Source organism: Dermacentor albipictus, chromosome 1, assembly GCF_038994185.2.
Source record: "Dermacentor albipictus isolate Rhodes 1998 colony chromosome 1, USDA_Dalb.pri_finalv2, whole genome shotgun sequence".
Lineage (NCBI taxonomy): Eukaryota > Metazoa > Arthropoda > Arachnida > Ixodida > Ixodidae > Dermacentor > Dermacentor albipictus.
The window spans coordinates 372559698-372583884 of NC_091821.1; the positions used below are offsets into that span (position 1 = coordinate 372559698).

General features: G+C 43.9%; 2 protein-coding genes and 1 long non-coding RNA gene across 3 annotated transcripts in view; 2 read left to right on the forward strand and 1 right to left on the reverse strand.

Moving 5' to 3' along the window:
• Window positions 1-5277, forward strand: part of LOC135905458 (uncharacterized) — a 24871-nt gene extending 19594 nt beyond the window's left edge. Inside the window, exon 3 of the long non-coding RNA XR_010565398.2 lies at window positions 3030-5277. This is a non-coding gene — a long non-coding RNA (uncharacterized lncRNA). The remainder of the gene's footprint in view (window positions 1-3029) is intronic.
• LOC135904071 (uncharacterized) overlaps window positions 1-24187 on the reverse strand; it is a 592735-nt gene that overhangs the window by 540029 nt on the left and 28519 nt on the right. The window lies entirely within an intron of this gene.
• On the forward strand, window positions 16475-20164 carry LOC135905454 (uncharacterized). Its single transcript, XM_065436404.2, has 2 exons — window positions 16475-16830; window positions 18210-20164. The coding sequence occupies exons 1-2, from the start codon at window positions 16825-16827 to the stop codon at window positions 20145-20147; spliced, it is 1944 nt and encodes a 647-aa protein (XP_065292476.2). The 5' UTR covers window positions 16475-16824; the 3' UTR covers window positions 20148-20164.

The following is a 24187-nucleotide window of genomic DNA, read 5'->3' on the forward strand; positions in this document are numbered from 1 at the left end:
AAAAGGAGAATTCATTTTTCTCGGCAACCACTGCACCAAATTTGACTGCGTTTGTTGCATTTAAAAGAAAAACTTAAAATCTAGTGACTGTTTTTCCGAATTTTCGATTTAGGTCGCCAAGTTTTTATTAAAAATTGGCAAATATTGAAACTTTTCAGAAAACGAAACTATCAAGTTTACAACTCTGTAACTCAGAACCGAAAAATGATAATACAATTCTGTGAATTGCATCTAATAATACACCTAAAACGAACAAAATTGATATGTTGCACATGAACCTCAAAAAATTTAGTAATATGGAAATACAGCTTTTGCAGAACCTTTGTGCACAACGTAACAAATTCATGTAAGATGTAAACTCACATACCGAATTTGTCCGCTTTCAATTATCTAATGGATGCCGTTTACAGAACCGCGATATCTGTTCTTGATGCAGAGTTATGACTTTGTAAACTTCGTGCTTCTATTTTTTTCAAGCTTTCGAATTTTCGAAAATCTTCTTAACAAAATTCAGGGCCCTAAATCGAAATTCCGCCTCCAACAGTCACTAGAATCAAATGCAATAAATTTCATTAAAATTGGCCCAGGGGTTATCTCAGAAAAACGTTTTTGCGTTTTACATGTAATTGAATAGGCTACGTCGGAGTTGGGCGCGAGCTAAAGCTTCCTTTTAAGAAGGGGGGGGGGGGGGAGGGGCTGGCAAGGCAAAGCGCGCCTGTAATCGAGCACCTTAGATATGAATGGCGACGCATTCGCGGCCTGATTCATGTGCACTGATTTAGCATGAATTTCCATGCAGACATATCCGCATTTCCTTTATCTCCTTAGCGCGCTTTGTCCTGGTCAATTTTGTGCTTATCGTGAGCGAGGCCATCGCAGCAAGAAATAGAGTTTGCATCGAGAAGCCCCACTACACTGCATCGTAACAGGCCGCATCGGCACCACCAAGATTTTTTTTTAATGCGACACTGCAATTACATATACGGTATGCTTCGGTAGCTAAAAAAGAAAGGAAGACCATAGAGGAAGCATGCCGTCTAATATCCTCAGTTACAGAAAAGATAAAGTGATATCATGCGGTTAGATAAGTTCGATGTAAATTGGAGTAGTTAGTTACAGAGTTACATAGTTGGTTAATGTGCAGTTAGATGTCTATACGTCTGGGCATATAACATACTATATAAAAGACTTATAGAACAAAGTCTACAGCAAGCTACCAAGCATACATAGACATGTAAGCTAATCCTGATGTCGCAGGTTCTCAGTTAGCGTGGTACCTCCGTGACGTTTAGAACCTAATGAAATAAGTGGCTGCTCGCATATAAACTATACGCATTGTTTGAAACCCATACAACCTTTATGAGCATATAAACAGATTGCCCTTAAGGTGTGGTTGAATCAATGCGAACTTGTTTATAGTCTTCTCATGTGGATACGAAGATGTTACTTAGATATTCTCTGTCAAGGCACGTAGATTCGGTGCATAGCAGATATACATGTAACATTGAGCAAATACAAAATTATCTAACCTGAAATATGTTGTCGTGCTATGCTGCGCATTCCATGAAAAAAGACAAACTTCGGACAATTTGCACTCGTGTGCTTGTAAACAACCTTCATCTTGTTTGCAGGTAATGAGTAGAGGGTACAGCAGAGCGACCAATAAACAAATAAACATATTCACGGACACGCCGAAATTGCCATGGATAATGGATTTTCTGTGGTAATTGCACGCTTCCGTGTCCTACGTCCCGCCGTTCTTCATTTTCTTCACCATTGTTCGAGTCTGTCGCGTCGTTCCTATGTCCTCGCTCGAAGCCAGTATGCTTGGAGCCAACAACCTTGATGTTGTTTTGGTTGCAATTTCCATCGTGTTTTCTGTTGCTCATTTGTACAATCTAGAATAATGTCACTATCAGTAATAATTACTAAATTTATCTCATTCAGTCCAGCCGCAGCGATCACGCCATGACCGGTGGCAACGAGAAATCAAACGAAACAAGACCATGCTTATCAAATTCTGGAGTTTTACGCGCCAAAACCACGATCTGATTACGAGGCACGCCGTAATGAGAGACTCCGGATTAATTTTGAGCATCTGCAGTGCTTTACCGTGAACCTAAATTTGAAAAAACGAGCGCTTTCCGCTTCGCTCCCATCGAAATGTGGTCGCCACGGAAGGTATCGCACCTGTGACTTATCCGCTAAGCTAACGCCGCGGGTGAGCCCAGTTTATTTCCTTGATGTTTGCAAACCGAATTTTCTGACTAACCTCAACACCTAGTAGTTGTCCGTCGGTCAAGTAGCAGAAGAAGCATGGTTGCAGCACTAAGTTAGTTACAATGCATATAAAATGTTGCCATCAATAGATGTTTTGAAGTATGCATAAGCATGTTTCCAATATGCATAAACAACATAACCTTTAAAAATTAGCAGGTAAATAAAAGGTGCATACGGAACAAGTATACATATGAAGCACGAAAAGACATATTTAACTTCGATGATCAAAACGAGAACAACATGAACAAGGTGAAAGGCTCCGGCTTTCCCGTTGTTCTCGTTTTACTCATCGTCTTGAATTCCCATCTCTCGCCTTCCCGGTGTTCTTCCTATATTTCACTTCGGCAACTTAAATCCTTGTACTATACCAATACAGGGAACGAAAACGTAGTGCCACAATAAATTACAAGATTTACAATTGACGTCAGAAGCCCAAGAGGACATATGCAAAAGTACCAGTCATACTCGTAACGCATGAAAGGGCGAAATGGAGGACATACTAGAGGGCAAAAGTAAACATGAATAAAGTGCAGGCTTCAAAGCAAAGCTTTCAGGCAGGGTCAGTAAGGTAACGCAACGTCGCTTTGACCGGTCTACGTCCCCCTCTGAGTTCACGGCTGCACGTGCAGGCTGCCATTCAGTTCAGATGTTTCACATCAGCCTTCTGAAAGCTATTACAGCTGTGTGTATGCATATCAAAGCGGTATTCCTGTGCGATTATTTATTTAAATTCTTTTTATTCATTCCAGGACGCCTGGCTGCTATCCGGAGAGCGAGGTTCTGTGAACCGCACATGCGAAAGTAGTCATCTGCCCTCTAAAGCGCACACATTGCCGAAGTCTCGGACGGAGCACCGATTATGGTGGCTCCCATCTCGACCGATGTCACGAAGCAGGAGAACCACAAGCGAACCGAGATCACTACCATGACAACGCTGCCGTCGCAGCAGCAGCACCAGCAGTCGCAGAAAGAAGAAAAGAAAGACGGTCAGCTTGGCTTGACTTCCATAGAAGGCGACAGCCACCCAGGAGGCATCTCGACGAGCCACAATCCCGGCTACGCGAGCTTCGTCGACGAGTCCGACATGGTGGTCCTGAGACTACTCGAGCTCTTGCACAGCGTCCTATTGTTTGGCATGAAACTCCTCAAGAGCCACGGTCGATATGCTTATTCGGCATCGTAACCAATGCTACAAGCTCCGAGCACATGGACAGACTTATGGCGACGAACTATACATTACAGAGGCGCCTCCCTCAGTGCGATGGCCGAGCTTGATTGGTGCGCAGATCGCGAAGTACAGTGTACTCGTGCGGCACATTATGCATGCTCAGCACATAACAGTCTCTTGTCAAGCTCAATCTGTACACGTACTGAATCAAGGAGGCGCCTCGTTTTTCTTTTTTCTTCTTTTTTTTTCTTTGTAAATGCGAGATCAGACACGACTTCACCAAGGTCCCATGACGGGCCGCATAGTCTTTTTACATTAATGTTTTTTTTTTCGTACGTAATATTCCTTTTATGATTTTAGTTTGATGGCTAAAATGGCGAAGAACAGCTCGCGGATCGAGTATTTGTGTTATACACCTTATATGTAGCAGAACAGCTTTTCTAACCAGCTATTTCAAATGCAAATCAAACGTCTTCTTTTAAGGACTCTTTTCCAAATCCCTTGCATATTTAAATCATGAAGTCATCGAATATTCGACAATCTGTAATATCAAGTGCGCAAACATATCAAATGCATTCCGCGTCCAAATCACTGACATTCCTCAAGAATAGTATCGAAATGTGTAAGCGTTTTGTGCGAATAATGGTGTTCAGCCGAGTTAACAAAACGAACATTTCCTCTGCTTGTCAACGAGTGAATAAAAAACATCTGTAATAGATCTCAGCAGTTACTTGCAGCTGCTGGTAGCAACAAGTCCAGGGCGACAAAGATACACTGGAAACCGCATTGACATCCTGGTATGAAAGTCAAGAAATCCTGTCTCTAAGGCGAGTGAAACTAACACGCGCAATACGTAATAAGTCAAATGTGAGTTCCAGAAAAACGAGTATAGTATGTCGCAGATCGTTAGCAGCATTTGTTCCATTGACGCCCTTCGTTTATGATCTCACACAAGTCGATTAAGCTTCATCACGGAATGGTAATAGACAGTTAAGAAACGATCCTTAAATGTGCCCTTGCAGCCTTTCGTGGGTCAAGAATTTCTATATGAAAAAAAATTATTCCATAGCCCACTTAAATTTCGGCATACGAAGCAACCAGTGTGCCGGAACGAATGTGGGCTTACAGGAGCCAGCCATGTGTCGCTGTATGCGCTAAAGCACCTCACCGAAATGTGTTAGCGTCGCAATGCCTAGCCTCTTCAGACTTATAAACGCTTAAAGTGCGCCTATCAGTGTAATGCGTGGTATCACCTTCAACAAACATTGCCGACACCTGTTGCGCAGTGAATGTTTCAGAAATGTTTCGGCTGAATGACACATGCGTTGGGATGCACCGGGTAAGTGCTTCTGCCAAAAGGTGAATGCTTGGCAGAGAGGGGTTTTTTGCGTCTCATAAAGCGCCTCACTGCAATTCTGGGCCTCATCACTTGTGATGGTGCGGAAGCAGTCTCCACACGGGGGTCGCCCCTGTCTTACAAGGCAATCAAAAGACAATCAAATGAATATCCAGGCACAGCCCGTCAATACACTAAATGTTTTGAGCCCCAAGGCGCCACATGAAAAATCTTTCCCCGTGAACGATTTGTTATGCCAACTTTACGGTGCCCAGTGGCGTCCAGTGGTCCCGCATCTTCATTGGTTGCAAAGTTACTTGTTATATATTTAAAAGGTTGTGTAGATTTATTGTTTTATTTATATTATTTATATACAAAAGAACATGTGTACTTTCCCACAATAAAATGATGTACGACTGGCTGGCTGACTTTCAAGCCAACTGCACAATGTAAATAAAACAAAGTTGTACTGAAATCAGTACGGATACCGCAAGATTGAGCCATGATTCATTCCAATCACAGTCAAAAACACACACCTTTTTATTTTGTCACAGTGCCATTTTGTCATAGTATCATTTTGTCATATCCAACAAAAATATAATTTACAATAAATGTGAAACGCAAATATCTGAGAATGGTACATGAACATAGAATATAGTTTGCAAGTTCAGAGCCTTCCTGAAGGAAAGCACACGTACAGAGCAGCGAAAGGCTGAACGTCTTGATAAGCATGCTGGGGTGAAGCAACGTAAAAATAGTGTACTTTCTCGTAACTGCTAGGAAATAAAAGCCTTATCGATTCGATTCGCGGAGATGTCCAAACTGATCAACAAGGAGAAAATAAAGGATATTCGACATTATAACGTAAGAAAAACTGAAGAAGCACTAAAAAGTTGACTCAGCATGAAAGCAGTGAGAAGAAAACTTGGCATAGAAAAAGCCAAAATGTATGCACTAAAAGATAAGCAGGGTAATATCATCAGCAATGGCGAAGATATAGTAAAAGCATCGGAAGAATTCTATACTCACCTGTACAATACCCAGAGCAGCCACGATACCTCCATTCGAAGTAGTAATGAACAGGTTACAGAGGCTCTTTCTATAGCTAGCGATGAAGTTAGAAGGGCCTTTGCAAGACATGAACCGATGAAAAGCGGCAGGAGAAGAAGGAATAACAAACAGTCTATTTAATCAAGGATGGTGAACACATCATGCTTCCAAAGGTTGCGAAATGTTTCTTGACTTCAAGGATCCCAGAGAACTGGAAGAATGCCAACATTATACTAATCCTCAAAAAGAAAGGCGTTAAAAAATTGAAAAATTATAGGCCCATTAGCTTACTTACAGTATTGTATATTAATATTCACCAATACAATTCCCAGTAGAATATGGGGCAACACTTGACTTCAGCCAAACGAGAAAACAGGCTTGCTTCAGGAAGCGATACTGTGCTGTGGATCACATCCATGCCATCAATCAGGTAACCGAAAAATCTACAGAGTACAATCAGCCTCTCTATATAGCTTCCATAGATTACGAAAAGGCATTTGATTCAGTAGAGATACCAGTAGTCATAGAGGCATTACATAATCAAGGAGTGCAGAAGGCTTACGTAAATATATCTTGGAAAATAGATACAGAGATTCCACAGCTTCCTTAATTCTCCACAAGAAAAGTAGGAAGATACCTATAAAGAAAGGGGTCAGACAAGGAGGTACAATCTCTCCAATGCTATTCACTGCGTGCTTGCAAGAAGCATTCAAGCTATTAAACTGGGCCGGCTTAGGAGTAAGGGTCAACGGCGAATATCTCATCAACCTTCGGTTTGCAGTTCACGTTGTCATGTTCAGCAACCCTGGGGACGAGTTACCACAAATGATTGAGAACCCTAACAGAGAGAGTATAAGAGTGGAGTTGAAGATTAATATGCAGAAGACAAAGATAATCATGAATCGCCGGGCGAGGGAACAAGAGTTCAGGATCGCCAGTCAGCCTCTAGAGTCTGTGAAGGAGTACGTTTACCTAGGTCAACTACTTACAGGGAACGCAGATCATGAGAAGGAAATTCACCGAATATAAAAAATGGATTGGAGCGCATTCGCTAGACATTGTCAGGTCCTGACTGGAAGCTAACCATTATCATTAAAAAGAAAGGTGTACAATCTGTGCAATTTGCCGGTGCTGACATATGGGGCAGAAACTGGGAGACTGGCAAGGAAGCTCGAAAACAAGTTAAGGACTACGCAAAAAGCGATTGAGCGAAGAAAATTAGGCGTAACGTTAAGAGACAGGAAGACAGCGGTGTGGATCAGGGAGCAAACGGGGATAGGCGATATTGTAAATGACATCAAGAGAAAAAGATGGAGCTGGGCAGGTCATGTAATGCGTAGGTTAGATAACCGGAGCACCATTACGGCTACAGAATGGATACCAAGAGAAGGGAAGCGCAGCCGAGGACGGCAGAAGACAAGGTGGGGCTATGAAATTAAGAAATTCGCAGGAGCTAGTTGGAATCGGTTGGCGCAGGACAGGGGTGATTGGAGATCGCAGAGAGGCCTTCGTCCTGCAGTGGACATAAAATAAGCTGATGATGATCATCATAATTATGATTATGATGATCAGGCATATAAACCTCATGATAAAATAATAGCAAGCCCTAGGAATTTAGAGCACCGTGCGCTACCCACTAAAGCAGTTCAGAAATTTTCAGAAACCCATACAAAGTAGCAAAGGTGGTTACATACGCACTTATACGGCTCTCGTGCTTTCCTCTGGAAGGTAATGGGTGAGAAGCGTTCTTCATCCTTAAGGAGGTAATTCAATTCATATGTTAGGTGGCGTTTTCTTTTTCCTCGTGCTCTCTATTTGGACAGAAATAAACGGCACGGGTAAACATGGCGGAAATATTCCTCTTTTTTTTGTTGCAAGATTGCTTGTTTGTTCACCTTGACAAGTAGCACAGCGATTACTACTGCATAGAATAAAAATATTCTCAAAGATGCAGTCAATAAAATTAATATATCTCAGCAGCTAAAGTGAGAATACTGATGTGTGCGTACGCGTTGTATGACAAGGAATTACAAGATTTGGAGTGACAAAACCAGCGAGTATGTTAGCAAAGGCTCAAGAGAGAGGGAAGGACTAAGATGCTTTGGCCAACGAGATGAGACGAAAGCTACATCGAAAGAACGCAATAATGATCTATTACGATTGTAAAAGGTAACGAAGTTGAGCAGGAGGAGATGGAAATTAAGGCGCTATCGACACAGAAGTTATCGTCGGGAATTTGATGACATCGACGAAAATTTTCACAGAAATGCTTAAGCAAGTCAGTGCGAACTCTCAGCAGGCATACTTCAATATCCGCGGCACCTCAAGGCAGAATCCTGAAGGCTTGCAGGGATTTTGACGCGTAATCATTAAAGATACTGAACACTTCAGGTAAGAACGGGCAGGACAGGCTTTCGCCAAAAGTGTCTTTAGGAGCTGATTCTGTTAAACTTGACCTATTTACTCTGGCAACAAGCTTAGCTTAAATAACACGCTAGAGAACGTTGAGCGAAACTGTGAATAAAGCAAGTGTGGGAGGAAAACGTACCGATTTGTCGGCGCTTTCCTGCTAAGCGCGAAGCCCAATTTCTGGGGTGGTTACGCGAACAAAAGTCACACAAGAACTTGAAGATGTTTAGGTAGAAAAATCTGATGTTTAAACGCAACGGACGCTACCAGTATTTGGACAACAGCACACGTTGTATCGAACGCGTGTGTGCATACTATCGCCCTTGAGAAACACCCCTACGTTCATTCAGTGCACAGGTGGGTAGAAAAAAATACCTTTTTTGTGTAATTGTTAAACTTTCAACCGTTTTAGGTTAATATAACCTCCTGCTCAGCACTCTGGGCTCAACACCTTTCTCCTTACAGGTTTCCATTCACAAGTGTTCAGTAAGACTTCACGGTCACAACTGATATTTGTGTCCTTGTAAGTCATAACACGAAGGCTCACCCTGCAGAGTCATTTGAGTTAAAAAGCGGAGTGAAAATACGTTAGTGAGAATACCTTAATGAATGCAGCATCAAATAAGCTCCGCAACTAAGCAACGGTGTGGCCTTCAGACACACAGAAAAAAGAAACACAAACAGAAACAAAGAAAAAAAAGAAATTGAAAAAATAAAGCGCGAGGCCTAGGCATAAAGGCCTCCTATCACCAAAGTGCGTGCATCAGCATATACTTCATGCGAGGCGCGCAAGCAACGCCACCTTACAGATTTTCGTCACTGCGTCGTGTGCGAATCTCGGAGCCACGAGGAAATAGTAAACATCCTTAGAAACAGGCGGCGTTGGTAGCATTTCGCGCACAACAAACCGCAAGTCTTAAGCCAATCCAGGAAAAAAAAAGAATTTATAGGCGTATTCGGACTGTCATGTTCTTGTCATTGTTCTCAGAAAACAGCAACAAGGCATTGCCCCTGCCGCTTAGGAAGTAAGGAAGTATGAAGAGGAGCACCGATTAAAACCACTTCCGGTGGTCGCTTTCAAACAGAGAAGTTATTGCTGAGGCTGTTCACAATGCCGCCGATATCTACACTGATGTTTTTCTTTTTCACATTTTTTAGCAGAAGAAATTAACTAGAAGTAGGGAAAGTTTACATTGTTAAATGTCCGCTGAGACTAGTGAACCTGTAGAAGGGCCATACAAGCCGCAATGCTTTCATGCTGGCCATGAAATTGGAGGTGGCCAACAACAGCTGATGAGATTGCGGAAGCGAGGCCTGGTCAAGAACTTCCTGCAAATAAAGTTTATATATTTCTCTTTTTACACTCTCTCTCTTTCTCTATCATAGGACAAATACGCAAGATGTTCTAGATCTTCCTTATCCCATAAACCTTGACGAATCCTGTTCTGCAATTATTCACCATCAAGGTTTAACTATCTAGGTTCTAGAACTGTCGTCTTTGTTTCTACCATGACTTTAATGAATTACGAATGATCAATATATATATTCAATATTTTCGAAGCTTTACAAGTTTAGATAAATTCTCTAAACTTGTATTCGACACCCGAGACACAACGAGCAAACCGTTCAGGGTATCTGAGCATACTTCACCTCCTAAGACTCGCTTCTATTTTGTTTCTTATTCACGCGTCCCCGAACTAAGACGGATAAATCTGCTTAGTAAGCCTGTCCAGTGTTTTGAGAAGAGTTATTCAGCAGGACGCTGTATTCTTGTCTTGTGCAGAAAAAGAAGGAAAACTCGTTGGGAAAAAATAAATGTCTAAGTAACGTTACGTGCATGATGCATTTATGGAGTGAAAATGCGGTTGAAGTGCAAAAGCGTGCCTCGGCCAAGGTGCCGAGTTGTACCTAAACCTTATAGGTACGCGGCAATAGTCGATGGTTCATTATAGGAAACGCCCTGCACCAGAAGAGTTCACGAGGTAAAGCAATGCCAACAGTGGTTTTATGATGATGAACCAGCTATGCTGCAGCAATTCTATTAAATGATTTCCACACGAAGAAAAAAAAAGTGTCGGTCGACTCTAACATCAATCTCTGAAAAAGAAAATCGGAGTTCGTTTCACGATTGCTCAAAGCCATCTAGCTGCACATAGCACTTTACTGAAATAACCGCGAAAACGCACTGGTTCACGATTAACCCGTTCATCTTCACCATGTTTATATCCATTGCAGAACGAAGGCATCTCCCAGCGATCTCCAATTATCCCTATCTTTTGCTAGCTGACATCATCTTGAACCGGCACATTTACTTATTTCACCACACCACCTAATTCTTTCTAGTCTTCGACTGCGCTTTCCTTTCCTTCGCACCGATTCGGCAACTCTAATGAACCACCGGTTATTAACCTACGCACCACATATCTTACTTAACTCCATTTCTTCCTCTTAATGTCAGCTAGAGTATCAGCTACCCAAATTTTCTAATTCACACCACTGCCTTCATGTCTCTTAACATTGTCGTAACGTTAGCGCGGTCCTTAACATATCAAGCTCCTTTGTTCACCTCCAAGTTTCTGCTCCCTATGTTAGTACCGGTACAATGCAAGGATTGTACATTTCCCTTTTCGAAGATATCGGTAAGCTGTCAGTCAGACTTGGCGATTCCTACCGTATAAATTGCAATCCATTTTTATTTTTCTATCAATTTCCTTCTCATAGTCAGGGTCCCCTGTGACTAATGGGCCTAGATAAACATACTATTGCACAGATTTTAGGAGCTGGCCAACAACCACGAATTTTGGTTCTCTTGACAGGCTTTTCAAGCTTACCTCATTCATCTGAAAATTAACATCCACAACTACTCTCACACTTTGTCCACCAAGGTTTCCAATCATTCCTTGCAAGTCATCTCCATCATTGCTGAACAGGACAATGTCATCCGCACACCACACGTTGCTGAGATGCTCCCCGTTGATCGTCACTCCTAACCTTTCCCAGTAATCAACAACTTGAATAGGGTTTTCCTAGCTTGCACTGAGCAGTATTGGAGATATTGTGTCGCCGTGCCTGACTCCTTTCTTGATCATTATTTTGTCGCTTTTCCTAAGAAGGATTACGGTATATGTGAAATCTTTAAATATATTTGCTACGATATTCACGTGTGCCTCCTGTACTCCTTGATTAGATATGCCTCCATGACGGCTGGTATATCTACTTAAACGCCTTATCGTAATCTATGAAAGCCATATGGTGAGGTTAGTTGAACTCTGCAGATGTCATTTTTTTATTAGGTCCTGTGTAACTTGGGAGAACTTGTTTATTTGTTGCCTTGGTGCTTTGCTTCCAACTTCAATTGCGGCCTCTGAAACTCTCACTCATTACCTCTGTGCATCCTCATCTTGTTCTAAAGCTTCATATTTGTTGCCCTTACATAGACTCGAGATTCTAATGTTTGTCGTTTATATTTTGAATCAAGTTTCGCGCGGTCGTTCGAGCTTGATGCCAGTAGCGCGTTTTTGTTCGTCACCCACAAGCACGAACCACGGCCCTGAGGCCACGCACAGATACTGTACCACCTCGATGGTGTACGTGGCCAGTAATCACGTGACAAACAAAATCGAGGCACAAGTGTTCTTTGCGCGATCACACATTGCATTGCTACAAGTGTTTCCCTCGTGCTTTTTTTTTGCACCACTAACGTACAAGCATGTAGTGTTTGTTTCGCATCAGACATTTTAATTTCGTGGCAGCCAGATTGACGCCAACGCAAATCGCCAGCCCTTGTGTCGTACCTTTGCCTCAGAGCACGACCCTTCTGTTTCACAACGGCATCTATTATTGGCTCGTCCGCGTTTTTGCCGCGTTCACCCTCCATTTTCTCATCAGTTTCCTCCTTTTCTCTTGTATTCGGTGTTGCGGGCGTGATTTTAAACAATCCATAGAGGCAGAATTATTATAGTGAGTAGAGTATGTGCGTGCATTCATGCGCGAGGTTAAATGGCATGTTCGAGCACGTACGTTCAAGTAAATGTGCCGTCGGATGGCGCTTTTGGCGTGGCGAAGACAAGACTATCGGGTCTTGTCTGCCTCATTTACTGTTCCTGGCAGAAGACATCACTCCCGCTCAGACGTACACGCACACTTTCTCCATGTGCACTTCTTTTTTTTTTCCCCCTTTTGACAGTCCATTTCTTCCACTATTGCTGTCAAGTGCCACAGTGCACTCCCTTTAAAGCAGTGTGTATCGGTTGCATCTCGATTACTCGCGCATGCCCAACCGCTGACAAAATCAAAATGGCGTGTTTGAAAGTTTGAGAATAGATATCAGCGGGAGTAGTCGCTCCTGTAAGCAATAATAAGAGAGAGAGAGAGAGAAAGAAGAACCGATAGCATCTCACAGTCTCGTCAGATGATGGTGATTTATTCCCATCCCCTATGGAATGAGGCCGTGACAAATAGTAACCTAGCCTGCTTGATTTAGTCAGGTATCCTATACATGTTTTTCGTTCTAGCATTTTTGTACACGCCTCCTTAATCTCTTTCTCTTCTTCAAAAACCACTTTAGCGTCGAAAACATCCTCCGAAGGCATATATAGTTAATGAAACGGCCGATGATCGCACACAACGACAGAAAGCTGAGCTAGTTGGTAAGGATTCATTATGCAAAAAAGAAGTGAGGAGTGCAGACAGGACACAAGAGTAGAGAAGTGGACTACACGAACGCGTTCGTGTTGTCCACTTCTCTACTCTTGTGTCCTGTCTGCACGCCTCACTTCTTTTTTGCATAACGATGATCGCACTTTATTTAACTTTCGTTGCGTACTATTACAGTGGGTCCCTTGAAGTGCGTCTAATAAAATTATAAAGCACGCAATTATTTAGCAATGACGCAAGGAACCTCAAAAGTGTATACGTGGGTGCACTCGGGTGAAATTCATCGACATCTCGCTCTGGGCGTAAGAGAAGCTTATGTGCGTAAACGCCTCTACAAGTAAGCCTCACCGAATGAAAAAATCTTCGAATAGAAAAACAATGTAACGATTACATGGAAATATTATTAAACTCGTAATTATTTAACAAGGTTTCAAAGAGCCCTGTATTTCAACATACTTGCGGGCCTTAATGAATCGACTCTCTGCTAACGCTGTTCTTGATGCATGTATAATAGACGTCTGCATAAACCTGCTATAATTTTTTTCGCTTCGCAGTACACGCCCCACGTCGCGCATGAAAAGACCGCAGTAGCTCGCCAATAGTATAGCAGTTAGCTGAACAAATTTTGCAGCTATGCAGGTCGTCAGGCCAGCAGCCAGTACATCACTAGCAAGGAAATCTTAGACAAATCTTCTTTCAGTACTTACAGTAACAAACTCTTTGTATAATGAGAACTTAAGGCACGGGTACAAGATCACAGGCCAGAGAAGAAGTCCAAAAAATTGAGCAACATCTCTTTCTTTCACTTTTTTTATTGAAATGAAAATAATAGAAAGAGATGTAGCCATCTCTAATGCTCCGATTCAAACGGCATGGACTGCGCCACCGAACCGAGTATTTCTTTGGCACCCACGTCTTCTGCCCATAATTTGTGTACGCATGTCACGACCACCAACTACGCCATTAGAAGAGTTATGAAATATAAAAGGGGAGGGGGGACACCACCACATGTCCATTCAAGCCTTAATTCTTCATTGCGTAGACCACACGCAAAACATATGACCTCAGTACCCCCCGGCCCTAAACTCACACACACAAGCACGCATGCTCACAGACAATACGCAACAATTTACATTACATTGTCGAGCAATAGGTGGCGCCATTCAAAGGCGACCACGCACTGATGAAACAGTATGAGTGTCTTCGTATTCCAATTGCTGTATATCCGTTCTCACCCGTTGTACATAGGTTCCTGTAGAGACAGACGGTTGAGGACAGGCGTCTAGGCAGCTGTAATACGTGATACTGCGCCAAGACATCGTACAAAACTATGCGTTAGCAAAGATGGCGCTGATTAGGTGCACTATTTTTAGTGTCTCAATATAACAAAGCACAAACAAAATACAAAAAATATTCTCGTTTATTTTCTTATTTTCTTTATTTGTTCCTGCGTTTACCTCATGTTTTGTTTGCGTTACACTCCATTAAAGCACATGTCCGGGCGAATCAAGCAAATGCCATGAAGCTCTTAAATTCCGCAGTTTCCTTGTGCACCTTTCAAATGTGTCTATGTGACTCCACTGTTGTTTATGTTTTGCCCACAAATAGTTATTAGAAGAAGAAAAAAACATTTCATTTATTCTGCATCTCTTTTAATCTCACAGCTCAATAAATCTTTACGAAACGGCAATATGTTCCCGCAAAATTGATAGAAGCTCTCATTGTAAGAACGATTTCTGGAGGACATCGAACAGAGACAGGATTGTGAGGTAAGTGACCTCTAGACTGGAATACTACAGACCATGTGACTTCATGTCCGTTGGTGCAGCTGTCTTGAATGCTCGTTTCCTTTGTAAGGAGTTCACGTGGTGTGGAACACTAATTTTAGTAGCAGAACATACTCAACGCTGCAGCGGTAAGGCTACGTCAGTACAGCTTGAAACTCCAACCGCTGTATGTACTTTCCTGTTCGCAGACAGGTCACAGCACGCATTTCGCAATATCATTATAAATATTGAGTGTAACAGAACAAGTTGGCAAATATCCACCTTCGGTCACTTACTTCTAAAGCGCATAAATGGGATGGAGCATATCCAATTGTGCTCGATCTGGGCAATGCTTGTGAGAGGGCAAAACTAGTTAACAGAGCGATGAGCTTCACTAGAAAACGAAAGTTATTTTGTACGCTTATGTTTTCAAAGCAAAAGACTAGCAGTCTATAAAAATAAATGTCTTTAAAGCCCAGGTTTAAAGCTCCTTTTGCTGCCTTTGCACGTCATTTTAAGCTACAGTATACGTATTCACCAAAGGGGCGTCTGAGTTCTGAAATAAAACAAATATAAATATGACCACAAGATCCCCAAAAGGTTGAGTGTTTTGACGCCCGGGAACTTCGCTGCGTAGGCCGAGCAGCGTAGCCCTAGATTTTGCTCCAACCATCTTTTTTTCTAACTGGGAAATGCGAACACATTTTATGAATAATAATTTTCACTAGATTGATATAGCACAGCGGTATTTTTGTAACTCAGCGTAGCATTTTTTTTTCCTCTTCTGGTGAACAACTTTTATTTTTCGGAATATGTGCGACAGCAACCTCTTGGCGGCTACGACGATTACCTTAAATTCTCGTGGCTCAACAACATTTTGTATTTGTTCGGGGCTACAAGTTCTCGGTACCCCACCTTCTTCTATGCCCTTTTCCCCCTCCGAGAGCGTAGCAAACTTGAGGCCCTAGTGTTTAACATCGTTAACCTATTTGTTTTCTTTGCATTCCTTTTATAGTTTTCTATATCTTAAATATTCTGTGGAAAGAAGAAAGAGGCGCCGCAACTAATGCTATGCCTTGCCTACAATTGCGCAACATGCGCGCAGCTACAAAAGCTGCAGAGGTTCGGTGAAGGTCGTACAAGCAAGGCTCCTCGATTATATCACCACTGTTAATGGTTTCAGAAAAAAATAAGAAAGCACCACTCACAGCGACGTTATACCCAGCCGCGTGAATAGAGCTGTGTCCTTCACAAAGAAATGAATTGCATACCATGTAGCACGTGCAGTCGCTGCTAATTCGAAAGCGCGCTTCATAAAACAACCTTGGAAAATCAGTTTTTTTTTTCAACAAGTTACGTATCTGTACTGTAATCAACACAAACTTGGTAAATCTTTCTGGACCGTCTTTCTCCCTGGTCATTGGATGTTGAACGAGCCGAACTGCGTAGTACCCCCCCACAAGAAAGAAAAACATTCAAGCAAGGGTACGAGTTTAACATTTCCCCATCTCTTACGATCCCACTTCACTGACTTGGACAAACCGTACAGTCTTTCTGCGGTCGAAAACATAGGCGTGCCGGTGCGCCAGACACAGCGCCTACTACTGGTTATTGCGCATCCTCTCGGCCGGATTACCGATTTTTTTTTTAATATGAATTACTCGCAGTCGTTCTTGACAGCTGTTGCGGCACAACGAAAACCGCAAGATGCGCACGTGTACTCGGTCCACGTAGTGGCCTTCGCTTGTTGCAAACCGGTCCGATACACGAGCCGTAGTAAGGTCTCGAGTGGCGGCCGGCTGACCTTTGAAGCACCGCCCCCAGAGCTTGCTTCACGCTGCGCGGGAACGCACATGCACGGACGTGGCTGAATAGACGGCGCCAGTCTTCCCTCGCCAGCTTCCTGGTCAACTCTTCCTCTATTATAGTGAAAGTATACTCTCGGGAGTGCGCGCCCTTTAAGCACCTACACATCGCGACAACGCGTTACGCGGCGCTGACGATTTCACCGCGACTACTTCGGCGCGCACAGCAGCAGCCAAGGAGCGGGGATGGCCGATGCAACAGAAGACGTTGCGGTACGGACGCGAGCACGTGGAATATCGCCGACAGCGTATCGATGAGGCCGCAACCGATGTCCTTCTCTGAAGCATAAGAGCATGCCGGTAGGTGGTATGTTTCTCCTGTTGACAGATTCTTCTTATGATTGTAATTCACGGCTTCGTATCGTAATCTGCAACTATAGCTTACTCGAGGAAAAGCACGCGTGTGTCACACTCTCATTCCATGAGAGTGCGTTTTGATAGGAGGGCCTATCTTCGTCAAAGGCCTTTGACGGAGATAGGTCCTCCTATCGAAATGTTGGCCAGCCTTTCTGAGGCACCCCTGTTTATAACCTTTATATCACAGTGTGCTTCCTTGATCTGGTTGAAGAGGGGTGAGTGAGGAATGCTTTCCAGGACTGACTTTGAAGCAATCATGCGCATATCAGTTGGCCTCAGAGCCACTACTTCCGGTCGTCTTGCCACGCTCTTTTGACACTGCGTCAGGCCTGCTTAGGGCGGGTTGAGCCGCTAACCTTGCGCTTCCACGAAAACAAACGTGGAGCAAACACTTAAGCATTACAGTGCCTATGTGGATTATGGTAAAATACTGGGCTTAAGCCAGGATTAAATTAAGACTTGTTTTCGTACGGCCTTGTTGGTACGGTGTGTTAATAGGCTAGACGCCCATCAACCGAGGGTTATCAAGCTCTCGAAGCGCTGACCAAAGAGTTAAACAAAACAGAGAGCTAATCAAAGCAAATCAAATCAAATCAAATCATGTTTATTTTTCCAAAGAACATTTGGGAGAAAGCCCGAACAAACATGTTATTTCTTCCTCCGACCAGTTAATTACACAACCGGTTCCGACATTTAACGATTGCATCGTCTAGCTTTAGTCTAACACTTGTTTTTCAACGTTGCTTGAGTTTACCAAGGACAAATTGCTTCACCCGTTCGCGCATTTTACTTTTGCTTGTATATGCGTTATGGCTAAATGACAATCGCCGCATTCGGATTTGTATTGAGATATGAGCAACGAACATGTCTGGTGTCGTGTATGTAGTCCGGCGCCTGTGTGTGCCAGTTCACGCGCACTCACTTCGGTTTACGCGAATGCATAGCCTTCTGAAGAGTACGTCAATGACCACTGACAGTGTGCTGTGTGCGCTTTTGTCAACTTCTTCACTACTCACCATCACTATACTAATAGAGCCTGAGCGCCGCCCGCGTAATCAACTATTTTTCTATTACTAAAAGTATTACTAAACTATCGCTACTACCAAAATGTAATACAGCCAGTGAGATGCCGGCATGCCACCGATGGCACGAAAACCAGATAACAGAGCGTCTGCTTAACAGACTCATTAGTTCGCTGTGTCAATGTACATTTTAAGAACGTATTCTATTTTCATGTCAAAAGTAAAGCTTACACTGAAAATCCTGCAAGCTTAAGAAGTGATGGGAACTAATTAATACGCTTCCCTAATGCTTATTTACAGGCAGTCATGCACCTTTCGCTGGTCATCCTACTGTGCGCCCTGGCTGCTCTCCATGGCTGGTCCCCACCTGGTGCAGTTGTCAGTGCAGCCAACATCACGACCACCAAAGATTCAGCAAAAAATAGCAGCGATGAGCACGTCGAGTCACTGCTTCGCTGCAGTTCTCAAATACTCAAAACGTCGATGGATATCGGAAGTCGATTGTGCTCGAATGAGTCCAGCTGCATTCGCTACGGGGACTGCTGTTTCGACGCCGCCGTCGCACCAAACAGCACATCCAAGAAGGACACAACTTGTGTTCCATTGCTCGACCATAAAGGTGTCCGCCGCAAAATAATGATGGCCACTCGCTGCAATGACTCCTGGCCGGAAGACGAGGTCAGGAAGGGCTGTGAAGACGCTGGCGCGAAAAATGAAACATTCTTCAGGATCCCAGCAACGAGCACGAGCGGATACACCTATTCGAACGGGTTCTGTGCACTCTGCAATTACGACATCGAGAGCTGGGTTTTTTGGACTACCTCATTTGTTGAGAGCAAGCAAGGGACTTTCGAGTTGCACGAGGATTCCCTGAAAAATAACTTGCGTTATTGCACTGCACGTGAAAATTACACTGATCGATGCGGACGAGTTGAAGGCAACGTGTTCGAAGAAGCAGAAAGCATGTGTGAGCTTTACTTGGAGCCTGTTAGACTAAATTACACCGGCAAAACGTACAAGAACGTGTACTGCGCGCTTTGTAATCAAGTGGACATAACTTCGCTGGTATGCCATCCGGCCGAAAGAGCAAGTATCGCCGACACTGCAGATTCCCGTAACGAGTCTAGTGGCTTCAAACACATCAGTGTCGAGAAGTTGGCAAGCAACGCCACGTCGTGTGCTGCCTGGTTCAACGACAAGTGTTACATCAACGACACGGTCTACCGGTACAAGGAGGAAAACGTGTCCGCGAGTAACGCCACGGATGCGGCGGGCGACGGGTTTTACACCTACACCTACCAACACTATCTCATCATGGTCTGCATCGGACTGTCGCTCTTCTTCCTTCTCATGAAGGGGGTGACGTACGCCGTCTTCAGCGCTTCCCGCAACTTCGCGTCGAGGTGCAACCTGTGCTTGTCCGCGACGCTCTTCTTCACCCAACTTGTCTACATCTTGACCAGTTATCTCGACGTTCCCAACGACGTCTGCGTGGTGTCCTCTGTCTTCCAGCACTTTGGTTTCGTCGCCACTTTCGCCTGGACCACGGTGCTGTCATTCGACATGTGGAGGAACATCTCGTCCATGCGGGTAGCCACAAGAAGCGACAAGACGCTACTTCTTTACGGAGCCGTGGCGTGGGGCGCCCCTTTTCTGTTCGTGGCCGCGTGCTGTAGCCTGAACTGGGGAGCTCCGTGGTCTCCGTACTCACCCGCGTACGGCCAGTACTATTGCTTCTTCGGCAAGTACCGTCCTTACATCGCCTTCTTCCTCGTTCCCATGGGCGTGCTGCTGGCAGTGGACATGGGATTCTACGCGCACATCATCGTATACGTGAGACGAACCAAGGACTTCAGAAAAGGCAAGGTCTCCAACAGCGGCGGCGGTGAACAGCCCTCCGACGCGGCACTGTTCTTCAAGCTTGCCCTAATCATGGGGGCAGCCTGGTTTCTGGGGCTGCTGAACTTCATCAACTCGTCCGTAATTCAGGTCCTCACAAGCATCCTGAACGGTCTACAGGGTGTATACCTCTTCTTCGGCTTCCAGGACTACAAGTACTACGTGGCCGCGATTAAGGCGAGGTACAAGAACGAGAAGCGTACCCTGTCGTCCACTGCCTCCAACTCTTCCGCTGCCACGGATGTGCCGAGTGTGAGTGATGTGCCCGCGACCAGTGCTGGCGGTGAGGGGCAGCGAGGCGTGAGACTTTCTATGGACAATTTTTCACGAACGAATTAAATAGAAAAAAAGAAAAAGTATTGGTCATGCTTTTATGACGCAGAACCTTTCGTGTTGCCATTCCTTCCTTGCTTGCAACCATAAAACATAGCGACCTAATTGTGTGGAACACCACACTTCTGCCGGGTGCCTTCTCTGTCTTGCTGGTATAAACATTAGCAGGTTAGCAGCGTTGTAGCAGCTCACACTTATCGTCGTCTTTGCGCATAGGGGAAGCTAAATGTCGCTTATGAAATGCTACGGTGTTTATGCAGCCTATAATTTGCGTGTTCAAAATATTACAAAAAGCAGTCATGCCTAAGACATAATCAACTATTTTCACGCATGGATTTTGAAGCTGTCATCATGACCTACGAACCCTACGACTCAGACCTTCGCTGAAACGATCCGCTGCGACAACTAAATACTGCAAGAAATATATTTTGGAAAATAACGACCTTATACACCCGTATCACAGGCATATGGAGCGAAAACAACATCTTATTCGAGAATTCGGAGCGAATCGCTGTGCTCCGATATACAGCAACGCGGCGTTCGGTAACAAGCTCTCCCTCTGAGCAAGCAAGCGACGCGAGGAGCTGTACGACCCTCCCTTGCTAATGAAATGCGCTAACGAACGCGCGCGTGTGTTAATTTGGTCGGTCTGCCATCACTATAACTCCCACCCGCCAAACCCTCCCCGCACCTTGAACGCACGGCCAAAGCACAGAAACACCCGCAAAGATACAAACCCTTGCAAATGCGAGTCTGGGGCAGAGACATCTATGCATCTGCAATGCGTTGAAACCCAAGAAAAGCCTTTAATTCCAAAGCGCCGACGTGCGGTGAATTTCGAGCGCCGCCCCTATCCGCAGCGCCCAGGCGGTGCAGGCGGTGCCCAAGCATCGTTCCAGCTTCAAGGGGCGATTCACTTAAACAAGAAACTTGCCACTCACTCTATACTCACTCGCATGAAACAAGTTCTGCCGCGTATTTGGCGGCGTTCGGCAGTGATGATTTGGACGCGGCCAAATTATGGCGTGGGCCCTAACGACGTTGTTTATCGTTCTCCAACGGCTACCATAACTCGTTGCTATGAATAGCAAGTGGTTTCTTCTTCCATAACCTTCACTCCTAGTGCGCGAGGCGGTGAGTATGGCGGCTCTAAAGTACACAGTAAGTATATACAATTTCAACCCAAGGGCGCAAGTAATGTGTACAGGTACACGCAAAACAGAAAGAACGCCGTGATCAGCCGCCTACTAAGGAGTGACGTTAGAAAGACCGCGAAGATTCGCAGAACGGAAAGTGAGAACAGTCCCGGCCGCCCATAGTGCTATTTGTCACGTCAAGCGCAAAAGTGTTTGCGAGGAGAAAGGACGAAGGAAAAGGGGTATGAACTGAGGAGTGGGTTGTTATTCAAGAACGATGCGTGCATAGACTTTCTCTGTTAGTGTTCTGTTAATTATTTCGTTACATAATTTTGACAGTGTTCTTAAATTCCGTTACCCTTTTTTGTTCGCTCTGTTTCTAAGCTAAGATTTTGGGATAACCAGCCGGTACTTTCAGTGGCGAAACTTCCTACGTTTCACATTTAATAATAATAACAAAAAGATATATGAGAAATACGTTCTTCTTCTTTGTCGTTTTTGTCGTATTGAGGGCTATAAGAATATCACGCAGAATGGCATAAGAAAAGGCAAATATAACGAACACTGAGCTACACAAATTAGAATGCAACCACGCAGTAAGGATCGAGCAATAGCATAAAAGTGACTTCGATAATGTTATTCCATGGCGACCACAAGTAACACTTGTGAACACATCGCATTCGAAAAACGCTGAACGAAAAGGTATTTTGAATCTATTGTAGCGCAATAAAAAGAACACGGCCACATCACAAGTTAGTAAAAAGTATTTTAATATTTAATTAGTATTTTGCATAAAACAAACAGTGAATATTTAATAATCATCGATAATAAGTGTAAAGCCTCAAACACATCCGGCTTAACGAAATAATGGGACGAAATGCGATTGTGCTGCTTTTACATGTCAACAACACGAAGATAACGATATTACTTGTCTAGTTGAATACGCCAAGAGCCAAACGTTTCTAGAGGTCTCTTTATGCTTCTAGTACAGAAAATTAGGTTTTCTTTTTGGTGAAAAAGTAATATCAACAATAGAACCGTGTCGTTATAATAGTAAATTCATTACAGCAGCAAACTGCAATAGTAGGCTGATCCCAATGCAATATTATAGACCCTCTAAGTCAACAATGTACACGTTTGCAGCTGTGAATACAATTACCTTTTTGTCAGTCTTTGTTACTATGCTGAATGTCGAGAAATGAGCATAATGTACGTAGCATGTTTATGACATACGTATCTTATACTTTGTATACAATGTAGGCTTATAATAACATACAACATACAGTGCTTCATGAAACAATGTGTGCACATATTAGAGCTATCGTAAGCGACCATAACTGAAACGAATATTAACACCGATCCCAGCATGCTTTGTTATGAAATGGTGACAGGTTCTCGTGCAGCGCAAGTACGGTTGCTTGCGCACGTATTGCATTCATTACACTAAGTGTTCGAAGCGATACGGTTTAGAAACTCTATGGGCAGCCCGTTCCTTTAGGCATACTAAGCAGTTCATTGCGCGCAATATTCTGGAAATTAAAACGACAAAGAAGTCAATGAATGAATGAATGAATGAATGAATGAATGAATGAATGAATGAATGAATGAATGAATGAATGAATCAATCAATCAATCATAAATTAGCTTTATTTTAACAATTCAAGGAATGCGTCTATTTCATCATCCATTTGTAGAGATTTCTGCAATTTGACATTAAAATTCAATGCCGCAGCAGTAGGTCATAGTTGAAAATCTATTTTACAAGCTCTTCAACCAGAAGTGACCCATACGCACTATACCTACCGGCTGCGGACAGCAGTCCGGAAGTTCCGGTAATCGTGAAAATTTCTTGTTTAAAAAATGACAACCATTGTCCACTCTGTGAGGATAGAATGGCCGCGAAAGCTGACGACAGTCAAAGCTCTCATACGAAAAAAGCAATGTGCCTTCTCTGCCATTCCATCTTCACAGAGTGGAATGGTTGTCATTTGTTGCGTTCCAAGTCTGGCGTCGTTGCTCGTTCGGAAATGCCCGGGATCGCGATTGTCGTGTTCTTTCAGCATCGCGGGAACGTTCTTCATCGGTGGTCGTTTCGCGCCCTCGCCGTTTACATTCTCGCTGCTGTTCCTTCCGGCGCTCCTCGTACGCATGTTGTTCTTCGGGTGTACGAATTATACGTGTCTGCCCCATCCATAACGCAGCTGTTTTTAGCGCTGTTATCTCTCCTGCTTACATAATGCGATAACCTTGACGTCACGCTATTGTACACGGCGAGCGTTCTAATCTGTTCTGCATTTTGACATTTGCGCCGTCGCACTGCACCCATACGGGTTTGTTAGAAATCACTAAGTCTGTTTCTGTTGCCGGACGCCGAAAAAACTATAGGAGGTTAGTCATATACAGTTTTCGCTGTAATAAGCATTCCCTAGCTAGCTTTTCAATGCAATAGAGGTCAGCTGTAACGAGAGGCTATTGCACCACGATTGAAGCATCCGTGTCACTTCAAGCGTTTCAGTCTATATATTCTAAATCGACAACGTGGCAAATAATCCAAGGGTTTACTCCTCCTGAACGATCTCTCTTATTAAGTACGTGTATGCGAATACGAATACAATATTTGCTGTGGTCTTTAAACCTGTTCCATGAAGGTCCACTTCCGGATCAGGACCCCAGTGGCACATTCGTATAGCGACAGCTGCAGCCTTAATAGCTCGACCCTTTGTTTCTCCTATCAGTGAAGTTACGCGCTTTCCGTGCAACCGTTTCCATGCAGCGGAGGCGCACGACGGCGGGCTCGGTATCAACTGTCAATCAAAGAACAGCCAGCCTCTAGAGTAACCTGCGTCGGAGTTCCAAATTTTTGCTTACAAACGTAATTATCAGCGTCTATAAGATAAAGTTCTATTGCGT